Below are 12,508 nucleotides of genomic sequence, written 5' to 3' on the forward strand. Positions count from 1 at the left end.
TTGGTTTTCTGCATCAGATAAGGAAGCCAGAGGCAGAGCAGCTGGCCAAGATGGACACTTATAACAGTAGCAGCAGAATGAAACTCATGCATGTCTGGGGGCTTGAGCTGTGCCCCAGGCCACAGGCTGAGGCTCTAGCCATTTGGATGGACCCCTTCACAGGCCAAGACTGGACCCTGAGGAGGCCTAAGAACTTCATGGGACTCTGTCCCCTGAGGGTGTTGCTAGAGAGGAACATGGGCCCCCCAGACAGTATTCCTACTGCTGGAAGAAGGTTCTCTCTGAGGCTTGGTTACTGACTAAAAGTGGCATGAGGGAACTCTCTGAAGTGATAGAATTATTTATTCTGTGCTTCACAGGGATGGTGGATACTTAGTACAGACATTGTCAAAACTCAACCTAACAGAGCACTTAGACAAGCTTTTTAAAAAATTTAATTTTTATTTAGTTGTTTATTTAAAAAGTAATCTCTGCCCCACGTGGAGCTTGAATTCACAACCCCGAGATCAAGAGTCACACCATCCACCAAATGAGCTGACCAGGCACCCCAAAGCTTTTTTTTTTTAAATAAATCACCCACAAATTCTGGGACTTCAGCTCTAAGTAGTAACACATCCTTGCAGTCCCTCAACTTAAACCTTCACTCATGTTGTGCCACAGAGCACCAAGGTTGAGAGCATTGCCCCCAGGATAGGAACCATCTCCTGCTGGTTCACAGATGGCACTCAGGATGTCTGTTGAGTAAACTCCAAGGTTCTCAGCCAGATTATATAGGAAAACACATCTTACTTAAGGGCAGTCAAACCTTAGAACCAGGAATATGTGGTTTTTTATTCCTGTTAGTGACGTGTTTTCCTATTTGGCAGTACCACAGGCATAGCACCTATCTGTCCTTATAAAGTAGGCTGGACATTTGACATGGTTTGGCCATATACCATCTACTCCTCTTTTTAACATAACTCTAATTTCCTTTAGGGTATTATCTGGCACCTACCATGTACAGTTTTGGTGGACAGTAATTCACCCAAGGATCCATTCCCCCTACTTCACTAGCCACAAAGGTCATTCAGATCTTCTGCTGCCTGACTTCTCTTTCATGACCTTAGAACAACAACCAAATGCAGATATCTGATCCAAGCTTGACCAATTGGACTCTTTCCTAGGAATTTGGCTTTGTAGCAAAAAACACAAGGGCAGAGGAATGGAAGTTCCTTTGTCCCAGTGATTGTCCTGGGCAAGACCATGGTGCTGTCCCTATTTCCAAGACCCTCTGAGCTGCATGGCTCCTGTCTTTAAGCTTGGTTCTAGGCCACTACTTCCACCCTGTGGCATCCATCGTTGTCCAATCACTTCCCAGTTCTTAAATTAGCCTGAATCAGTTTTGATTGCTTACCATCAATGAACTCATCTGCTTCACCAGTTCATCCTAAAGAATTCCCCATTTCTCCTCTGTAGGGAAGTCCAATGTGGGACCCTTCTACCCTGAGGGAATAAACTTCCCATGATTCTTAATGAAAAGAGAAGAGGAAGAAGAGGGGGAGGAGGAAGGGGGAGGGGGAAAAGTTGTTTATATAATTAGCTAAACCTAGCCATCTGCCACCTGGCAACATCTGATCAGAACATGGAAAACCAGGGATCCCTGGGTGGCGCAGCGGTTTAGCACCTGCCTTTGGCCCAGGGCGCGATCCTGGAGACCCGGGATCGAATCCCACGTCAGGCTCCCGGTGCATGGAGCCTGCTTCTCCCTCTGCCTGTGTCTCTGCCTCTCTCTCTCTCTGTGTGTGTGTGACTATCATAAATAAATAAAAATTAAAAAGATTATGTTAAAAAAAAAAAGAAAAGAAAACAGAACATGGAAAACCAAGTTTACCTGAGAAAGTTTTGCCATCTATTATGAAAGGGATGGGAGGGGTAAAATTTCAAGTGTTTATTCAACACACAAGAAAAGCCAATGATTACTCTCTATTGTATCATTCCTCGGATTTGTGTTGGCAACAGTGCAGGGTCAAGCTCACAGCATCAGAGGAGGGAAGAAATGATCAACTTGGTCCATTTTGGTTTCCTGTCCCTAACCATTTCCAATTGTATCAGAGCCTTCCAGTCTTGCTGTCCCTGAAGGACACATGTCCTGTTTACTTACTGTGATGGACATTTATTCTAAGTTATAAGGTGTTAAAAAACAAAATTCAACCAAGTAAATTAAAAAGATCTTATTGGCTTTACCAAAATATGGAAAGATCCCAGATGTCCATCAGCAGATGAATGGATAAAGAAGATGTGGTATGTATATATAATGGAATATTACTCAGCATCAAAAAGAATGAAATCTCGCCATTTGCAATGACATGGATGGAACTAGGGGATATTATGCTAAGCGAGATAAGTCAATCAGAGAAAGATAAATACTATATGATTTCACTCATATGTGGAAATTAAGAATTAAAACGGATGAACAGAGGGGAAGGGAAGGAAAAAGAAAAGAAGATAAAAATTGAGAGGGAAGCAAACCATAAGAGACTCTTAACTATAGCAAACAAACAGGGTTACTGGAAGGGAAGTGGGGGAGGAAGGAGTAACTGGGTGATGACATTAAGGCAGGCACTTGGTGTGATGAGCACTGAGTGTTATATGCAACTGATGAATCACTAAATTATATCTTTGAAACTAATTTTTTTAAAAAAAGATCTTATTCAACAATTCATGAATGAGACAGCAGCAGCATCCCAGCTGGCAGACAGGAAGAACCTCCAAAGATGTGTACGAAATAAAAGATTTGTATAGGTAGAAGGGGGCAGGACAAGGAAGTTACTAGGAAAGAGTGGATTGGTTTAGGCAAGGTCACATTCCTTTGGGAGATGGCAGAGGTCTGTGAGGCAGATGCCTTCTGTAGTGCTGACCAGCTAATGCCAGATTGACTGGTTTAAGTTTCCATTCCTGGGAGAGATTGAAACTGGAATTAAGTTAGGTATTAAGTTTTGGTTTGGTGATGTGGGCCTGCTGTCTCTTTTTTAACAAATGGAACCCAAACCCCTAACCCTTGAAGAAAGGCAGGATTGTGTGGAAGTACAGACCCAACTGCCTAGGTTCAAATCTCGAATTTGTCAAGGCTATGGGACCTTCCACATGTCCTTTAATCTCTCCATGCTTCAGTCTCCACATTTGTAAAACTGGATCCTGGGTGAATATGTGGGAAGCACCTAGAGTTGGCACCTAGAATTGGAAACATTACCCTGCATTACTGTGATCCTGACCTTGCCACAGTATGGCAAAAACCAACCTCTATGCACTGCAGCAGATATATGCAACTCAAAGACAGAGATTGGGATAAAGAGGAACACTAGCTATATTGCTTTGCCAGGCAAAGGAGGCTGCAGCAGGTTATAGCCTTCAAAACTGCAAGCCTACCTGGAGAACTCAGTTGAGAGGAATTAATAGGGCAATACAGGATCTAACTGGTTTTGAAAGGAATTGTGTACATGCTGCCAGCCTCCTTAGTCATATCTTTAAGGTGGTACCAGGTTCATGAAACAAAAGGCTAATTAATAAGGGAGGAGGAGAGATTTACAGAGGAGAAAAAGAAGGTGACTTAGTTTAAAATCAAACTTCATGGGCGCCTGGGTGGCTCAATCGGTTAAGTGTCCACCTTTGGCTGAGATCACAATCGAGTCCCACATCAGGCTCCCTGCTCAGTGAGGAGTCTGCTTCTCTCTCCTCCCTGCTCATGCTCTCTGTCACTTTTGCTCTCTCTCTCTCAAATAAATAAATAAAATCTTTTTAAAAATTTAAAATCAAATCAAATCAAGCTTCACTGAAGCATTAGTGCAGCTATTTTGGCTTCTGTTCAACTTTATGCTTTTAAGTGGTTTTGATAGCATCAGGCCACTTAACAGTAAGCAACCAACTGAAGCTGTATGACCTGCCTTCTATGGTTCATCTGCAGTTACACTTGTCAAAAGAAAACATTCAAGGCGGTTTCACATCTGGCATAAATAGTATGAAATGCTCCGTGGACCCATGACCCAGAGAAAACAGTGAAAATTATTTTTAAAGCAACCATCTAGATTTTCTGGAATCTGACTAAGTGCATAGAGCAAATGAAGAAAGGTTTATTACAGAAAATCTACTAAAACTCAGGAAGAACTACATGGAGTCTGTGGTATTTGAACCAGGACCCTCACCTACTCCCTCCCCTTGCAGCTCAGCAAGATGGAAACCCCACTCTTGTCTGGTACAGACAAGAACTCAGGCTTCCCTCTTCTCCCAGATCCCAGCCATAACGCTATCTTCCCAGCAGAGACAAACTCAAGCACTTGCCATCATGCCCCCAGCTACCTGTTGCTGAGACTAAGTCTCAGGTGAGGGTAGCTAAGAGGTGGGAGCTGTCTTCTCAGACCCTACTGGTAGGATGGATGCTGTGTTGAGCGTGGCAGGGCTGAGAATACGGGACCCACTTTCCTCTTGGATAGCTCATGCGCAAGGAATTCCCACCAGGACATGCAAGCCGAGGAGGCCTGGGGTTGCAGCCTCCTGATCCATGAGCATTCAGATGCTGGAATCGGGGTGTCACTCAGAGATAAACACATCACTGTGAGACAGGAAAACTGAAGGGACCCCGTGAAAGACTCTTTTGCTACCTCTTCTTGCTAGAACCTAAACTGCCTCACTATACATGCCTTATGGGACAGGTAATGCACGTCCTCCTCATAAAGGTCAAAGATTTAATGATATCTTTGGAGTCTTCCAGCACAATAGATGACATCTAAGAAATGACCAAGTGGGGTCATCATATTCAAGGCATAAGAGACTTAGGGAGAATACCTAAACACTCCTCTTTATTTTGATGAGTTCCTAGATGCCTGAGAAGCCAGTATACCAAATCATCATCCTCCATAAAAACTCCAGACCCCAAGAAAAGACAAGGTTCATGCTCCTTTCTTTCTGAGTCTTTAAGATGCTCTGTCTTCAATAAACTCTACTTTTACTTCCTCTCAGCTTGAGATTGATATCCATCCTGCATGAAGCCAAGGACTCTCTTGGCTGGTCCTGCAGGACCTGCTCTGGGGTCTCAGACCCAGCCAGCCTGCATCAATTGTCCCCACCACCAATACAGAGCCTTGACTCTAAGATTTCCTCCAGGAGGAAGAAACAACGTAAACAGAGGACTCTAAACTCCTCCCGAAAAAACAAACAAACAAACAAACAAAACAAGGTGCCTTCATTTGCAACAGATTGTAGAGAGTTGCAAGCTTCAGAGCTCTTAAAAACAGTGGAGGTTACAATGAAAGACATTTGTTAGGAGATTGATGGATTTATTTAAAATACAGACTAAATGTAAGCAGGTTAATTTACTGGAGAGAAATGGGGAAAGAGGAGACTCTGAAGGGGCCTCCGAGGGTAAAAACCTCGAAAACCACAAGCACTATCCCTACAAAGAAACTTTGATTTGATTGAATATCACCACAAGGAATTTATTCCCTGAGGCATGTTGAAAACAGTAATCAGTCATGAATCTGTGGAGCTTATCAATTTGATTTTGTTAGAGAAAGAGACAGAGGGCCTTACCCCAAAGATCCCTAAGCAATAGTAACTGTGGGCATCCTCAAGGCAGTCCCCCTGGAGGTGTACCATCAGAGGCCTCCTCTGAGAGGCAGTGCTGGGCTTCCACAAAAATTAATTCTGCAGGCCCTAAACAAGTAAACTGGAAAATAACTGTGTTCTATAGTTTTTAGAGTATAGATCCTTTACCTCCTTGGTTAGGTTTATTCCTAGGTATCTTATGCTTTTGGGTGCAATTGTAAATGGGATTGACTCCTTAATTTCTCTTTCTTCAGTCTCATTGTTAGTGTATAGAAATGCCACTGACTTCTGGGCATTGATTTTGTATCCTGCCACACTGCCAAATTGCTGTATGAGTTGTAGCAATCTTGGAGTGGAGGCTTTGACCATCCACTGGAAAAAAGACAGTCTCTTCAATAAATGGTGCTGGGAAAATTGGACATCCACATGCAGAAGAATGAAACTAGACCACTCTCTTGCACCATACACAAAGATAAACTCAAAATGGAGGAAAGATCTAAATGTGAGACAAGAGTCCATCAAAATCCTAGAGGAGAACACAGGCAACACCCTTTTTGAACTTGGCCACAGTAACTTCTTGGAAGATACATCCACGAAGGCAAAGGAAACAAAAGCAAAAATGAACTATTGGGACTTCATCAAGATAAGAAGCTTTTGCACAGCGAAGGATACAGTCAACAAAACTAAAAGACAACCTACAGAATGGGAGAAGATATTTGCAAATGACCTATCAGATAAAGGGCTAGTTTCCAAGATCTATAAAGAACTTATTAAACTCAACAGCAAAGAAACAAACAATCCAATCATGAAATGGGCAAAAGACATGAAGAGAAATCTCACAGAGGAAGACATAGACATTGCCAACATGCACATGAGAAAATGCTGCACATCACTGGCCATCAGGGAAATACAAATCAAAACCACAATGAGATACCACCTCACACCAGTGAGAATGGGGAAAATTAACAAGGCAGGAAACCACAAATGTTGGAGAGGATGCGGAGAAAAGGGAACCTTCTTACACTGTTGGTGGGAATGTGAACTGGTGCAGCCACTCTGGAAAACTGTGTGGAGGTTCCTCAAAGAGTTAAAAATAGACCTGCCCTACGACCCAGCAATTGCACTTTGGGGATTTACCCCAAAGATAGAGATGCAGTGAAATGCCGGGACACCTGCACCCCGATGTTTCTAGCAGCAATGTCCACAATAGCCAAACTGTGGACGGAGCCTCGGTGTCCATCGAAAGATGAATGGATAAAGAAGCTGTGGTCTATGTATACAATGGAATATTCCTCAGCCATTAGAAACGACAAATACCCACCATTTGCTTCAACATGGATGGAACTGGAAGGTATTATGCTGAGTGAAGTAAGTCAATCGGAGAAGGACAAACATTATATGTTCTCATTCATTTGGGGAATATAAATAATAGTGAAAGGGAATAGAGGGGAAAGGAGAAGAAATGGGTGGGAAATATCAGAAAGGGAGACACAACATGGAAGACTCCTAACTCTGGGAAACGAACTAGGGGTGGTGGAAGGGGAGGAGGGCGGGGGGTGGGGGTGAATGGGTGACGGGCACTGAGGGGGGCACTTGACGGGATGAAGCACTGGATGTCATTCTGTATGTTGGCAAATTGAACACCAATAAAAAATAAATTTATTATTTAAAAAAAAAGCACACCCTTCCTCATTCTCTCCAAGTCCAACATCTAAATATCTATTACTGTTCATGGATTCTACGTTACACAATGAGGGACAACCTACTGTTGTCCTTACCCATTTTAATACTCCATTTGCCCCAGATTTCACCATTGAGAGTCTCTTTGAACTGTTATTGGGTTGAATCTTGGTGGATGCACCATTGCTTTTGCTGATGGCCAATATTCACTCCCTCTCTAGTTACCATCCCTTTCCAGGTACCATGTCCATTCTCCCCTGAGTGACTGAGGAGGATAAACCCCGCTTCCGCACCAGGGGTGTGTCCTGACTTGGCTCATGCTATCCTGTCGCCCAGGCCCTGGGAACCGGGGGATGGATTCCAAATAGGTTGCCTGGCCCACTCCAGTCAGTGCGAACAGAGATGTCTAATGAGGCTTCTGGAAAAGAAGCCTCCATTCTCCTCACTGGGAGCAGGTAAAACATAGAATCAGCAAACACTCTCTTTCTGTCTGGATGACACAGTATAAAATGACAAGTGTGATGAGGCCATTGCTGCTGCCCAGATGGAAGCTAGCCTGAGATCAATCTCACTATACAGAGGTGGGAGGAATGTAGACAATAGCAGAGATAACAGGACTGAAGCCTGGTGACGCTACTCATTTCTGGATCATCCTGTGCCTGAAGCCAGCTATGGACTGCTTAATGATTTCAACCAATAAATTGTCTTATTCATTTAACCCTGAAGGACCTAAGATTTCTCTTCCTTCCCAAGCAAAACAATCCTAAATATTAAACTTCCCAAAGCAGCAACCGAAGCAAAGAATGCATTTCAGCTCCTTAGGACCAAGAGCCCTCTTAACTACAAGCCTCTTGTTCTCCCCCGCTGGTCTGAGAGCTTCTGGGGTATATTCACTGTGTCCCCGGCTCTGAGAGGAGTGTGTATCTCTACTGAGGGCATCATAAGCATCTCATGTATATGTGGAAAACCTGCAAACGTTGTATTGTCCACCGCTACTTCCTCAGCTTCTACAACAGAGTGTGGGACTTGCAATAAACATTCACTGAGGGAGTGCATAAGTCACCCAAGCCTGTCTCCGAGCCCCTCCCCTCCAATCCCCCAAAGGAACAGAAGCTGTGGCCAAAAGCTTGCAAGACATTTTATTCTCCTGCCAGGGGACGACACTGCAGGGAGCTAGCTGAGAGAAACTGGAGGGTCCGTCCTGGATTTAGGAAGGCAGGAGCTGGCGGTGCCTGCTGGAGACTCTGTGCTTCTCCCCGGGGTGGAGTAAGGTCCCAGCTCCTTGCACACCTGGAGTGGGGAGAAGAAACAGCTGTGGCAGGTGTGGGGTCCCTGCAAATGTGCACTACAGCCACCTGCCCCTGCTGATCACACCCAGAGTTACATCCTGGAACCCAGTCAGGAGCCTGAGGGGGTTAGGGGTTCTGGAGATGGAAATCACACGCTCCAGTGACAGGAAGTGGTGGGGACCTCACATTACAAGGTGACCCCAGATCTGCCAGCATCAAGTCCCAAAGCTTCAGTCAAGGCAAGACTGGCTGCCAGAGCCACTCAGGGGCCCTTCTCTGCCCCCAGTCCCACCACCCTGGCCTGATCTGTGGGTGCAGCCTGGGCAGCCCTGGAGGGAGAGGCTGCAGAGCCCTCCCTGCCAGTGGGGTTCCCGAGCCCAGCTCTCAGGCCCCGGGTGTCCTGGGCTAGATGGTGCCTGGTTCCTGTTCCCAGGAACCGCTGCTGGGCTGGGGACAGGAGTCAGTCAGGGCTCTGTCGTCTATGCCTAGCCCAGTCTGAGGCCACTTCCTTGGTGGTAACCTCCTTACGCATAATCATCTCACTCAAGCCTTACTCAAAATAAGAAATCAGGATTATTATCCCCTTCACAGGTAGAGACGCTCAAGTTCACAGGCGTTAAGCTACTTGCTCAAGTGCATGGCTGACCAGGGATGGAGCCCTGATGTCACCCAGGGTTGCCTGGGAGAAAACCCAAATCCCTTGGGGCACCTGGCTGGCTCAGTGACTCACCTGGGCCTCTGGCTCTCAGGATTGTGAGTTGAAACCCCACGATGGATGTAGAGATTACTTAACATTTTTTTTTAAGTAAAAAATTTTAAAAGCCCAGATTCTTCATGAGTATTTTGCAACCTTTTTGTTACAGCCCACCTGCCCAACTTCTCCAGACTGCCACACAGTAGGGGAGGAATGTGTCACAACAAGGGCGCTAGGAGGGACATGTAGGAGTAGCTTATGAACTTGTCTATGACAGATGTATTTCCATGTTTTTACACCATGTTGCATATAATTGAGGATGAGATCTGGACCTTCTAGGAAGGGGTCCCTGCTGTTACCTCTGTACTCACCTACTTAAGATTTGCACATCCTGAGTGTCACACAGATATCACTGTAGGGATAACCATTCAGGATAAACTGGGCAATGCCATTCAAAATTCCGGTGATGATTTTTTGGCAGACATTTTCCACCGCTGGAATCTTTGAGCACACCGCTGTTGCAGCCTTCTGAATGGCTTCCTGAAGCAGCAACAGCACCATGACCAGAGACAAGATATAGCTGTGCTCTGCCCCAACCACCCCCACAGATCCCAGCAGCTACTGTCCCTGGGCACCTCAAACCGTGGGCATGCTGGGAGGAGGCCCTGGTGCCACGTGTCCATGGAAGCAGAGGCTGGAGAGAGCAGGATCGGCCCTCATTCCCAGGCCCAAAGCCCTGATGCAGGCCTGGCCAGGATGGGCTCAGGAGACAAGGACAGTTGGCTCTGTCCTGTGTCAGTCCCTAGTGCATCATCACCCCAGGCCCACTGTCTTGTGTGTGGAGCATAGTGCCCACTGCTGCTAGACCCACAGTCAAGTTTGCCTACAGAGTCTCCTGGGTCCCAGGCCTGGCAGGGCTCAGGCTCAGGTGTGGTGAGGAAGGCTAGGAGAGAGACCTTGAAGCCTTGGCACGTTCCATTTTGCAGTATCGTCTACTGCAATCGCAGAGTAGAAGGCTACAGCTGAGTTCCCAGGGTTGAGGGTGGGCCCTGCAGCACCCAGAAGCTGAGCAGGGTCAGGGAACAGAGGAGAAGGAGGGAGGGAGGGTGAAACGAGGCTTCCTGGGAGGAACACATCCACTTGTTCAGCACTTGCTCAGGGCCAGATGGGGAACTCAGCTCATCCCACCCCTCAGCTCAGGAAGTGGTTGGGGGATTAATATCTATCCCATTGCTCAGAGAAGGCAACTGAGGCTCAGAAAGCATTAGCACTTGGCCCAGGCATGCAGCTAGAGGTGACACATCTGGGGTTCATCAACCCTGACCCAGATGCCCTTGGATCCAGCCTCATAGGCTCTCCCGTGGGCACATGCAGTACGACCACAGGGGAAAGGTTCCTACCTCTCCTGACTACAAGTTTCCTTTGACAATGAAAGAGAAAGCATCCTTGCCTGCTCCCAGAGCATCCCAATTTCAAATGATTCTCTGTAGTCCCTCCCCAGACACAGGAGGGGACCTCAGATACCCTGTTGAGAAGGTCCGGCCCAAACAGGGATCAGCTTCTTCCCAGGTGCCAGCCCCCAGCCCCTACTACCACCCCAGATGGACGTGCAGATGGTTCCTCAAATCTGAAGATCACCTGAATCTTCGACGGTCCCACGCAAGTCCTCAGCCAACTAATGATCTTTCGACAAAAATTACATTGGTTGAACCGCGGGTCACCCTGTCAGAAAAAGAAGATCCTCAGAGTGGTCTCTCAGAAATCCCTAGAATCCTGAGCAGAGATTCAGAAAGGAGCCCTTGCATCCTCCTAGGCCACCACGATGACCAATGATCTTTCTGTCCTTTAGGGTTAGGACCAGCTAGCTGCCTGGCCCGAGCTCACCTTCTTGGTGGGCTTAGCGGGGTGACGCACCCAGAACCTGTTCCACACCCAGTGCACCTTCTCCATTCCAACACCTGCCCCCCTTGTGTTCTCTGCTCAGACCCCAGAGGGGCCTCTCAGGGGAGGGCCCAGACAGACCAAGGTAGACCCCCTGAGCCAGGCACAAGTGCGCACAAGAGCAGCGTCTTCAGCCCACTGCTCTGTCCCCCCCACCACCCCGAAAGAGATGTGCAGCTATCGCCTGGTGCTCCCTGGATGCAGAAAACGAGGAGGTGAGCAGGGAGCCAGCAAAGAACCTGGGCAGCCTCCTGGGCCAGTCTCCTGAAGAACTGCTCTTCCTGACAAATGTCGGCCGTGGACAGGTCATCATGGTCCTCAGGGATCAGACCAGAATAGGTCAGACCTGCAAAGACACAGCATCAGCATCTGTCCACACGTGGAAGAGGAGGGGAAGTCAGAACTCCTGGCTGCTGGGGAGCCCAGGAGGTGGCCAGAGCCCCGGACAGGAGTGGGGCTTGGAGAGGGGCCCAGGAGGCCTGTCCTCACACTGCCCTGGGGCTGCCTTGACCCAGGATCTGTGAAAAGACATGCTCTTAAGACCTTTCTGGAAACAGGAAGAGAAGATAATATCTCTCCAACATTACCATCTGTACAAAACTATCTGTCTACCAGTGCCTCTATCTCTATTCTCTCTCTCTGTCTCTCAAAACACACACACACAAACACACACACACACACACACACACAAACATGCGTGCAAATTTTCAGAATGCACTAAAATGAAAAAAATCTCATCCCTTCCCAAGCTTGTCTTTCTTTCCCTCTTGCCTTCCGCAAAGACTTCATATTAGGTGATCAAGTCCAAATCACTCTCCAGAACTGTCCCAACCCTCAGCTAAAGAGGAGCTGCCAGGATCACGTAGGGAATGTCCTTACCTGGGGTGACCAGGAGCACTGAGGCAAGGAGCAGGAGGGCCCAGGAGGTCATGGTGAGGCAGCTGCTGACACACCCTCAAACCCCCTTAATGCAGGCAGGACACCTCCCATCTGAACTGCCAGCTCCTGCTCCTCTTCTAGGCCACCTCCCCAGGTCCCTGGGTTTACCACAAACACCACCAGTTTGTGTAGAAGTGGGGGGAGGAGAGGCTCCACACTATCTCTCTTCCCTCCCCCCACACAGAGCTTTCCTAGCTGAGTGCAAGGTGGCTGGAGGGCACAGCTCCCATGATGTCCCCACCCTGCCCCGGATGTGGTCATGGAAGAGCCATCCTTGCACCTGAGGGCTCAGGGAACACCTCTACCATGAGCTCCCATCCTCCCCTCCCCCCCCCAATTCCAAGACGTCTGTGCAGGTGTCCCTCCCCCAGCCATCCCCATTTCCCTG

General features: G+C 47.4%; 1 protein-coding gene across 1 annotated transcript; it reads right to left on the minus strand.

Moving 5' to 3' along the window:
• Nucleotides 1-8,377: 8,377 nt before the first annotated feature.
• Nucleotides 8,378-12,218, minus strand: LOC119877129 (antimicrobial peptide NK-lysin-like). The gene is made up of 5 exons (XM_038560598.1): nucleotides 12,061-12,218; nucleotides 11,421-11,527; nucleotides 10,879-10,962; nucleotides 9,612-9,780; nucleotides 8,378-8,547 (listed from the first exon to the last, which is right to left on the minus strand). Exons 1-4 carry the CDS (start codon nucleotides 12,110-12,112, stop codon nucleotides 9,616-9,618), a joined length of 408 nt encoding a protein of 135 aa, XP_038416526.1. The 5' UTR covers nucleotides 12,113-12,218; the 3' UTR covers nucleotides 8,378-8,547; nucleotides 9,612-9,615.
• Between the last annotated feature and the right edge of the window lie 290 nt (nucleotides 12,219-12,508).

Source organism: Canis lupus, chromosome 17, assembly GCF_011100685.1.
Source record: "Canis lupus familiaris isolate Mischka breed German Shepherd chromosome 17, alternate assembly UU_Cfam_GSD_1.0, whole genome shotgun sequence".
NCBI classification, from domain to species: domain Eukaryota; kingdom Metazoa; phylum Chordata; class Mammalia; order Carnivora; family Canidae; genus Canis; species Canis lupus.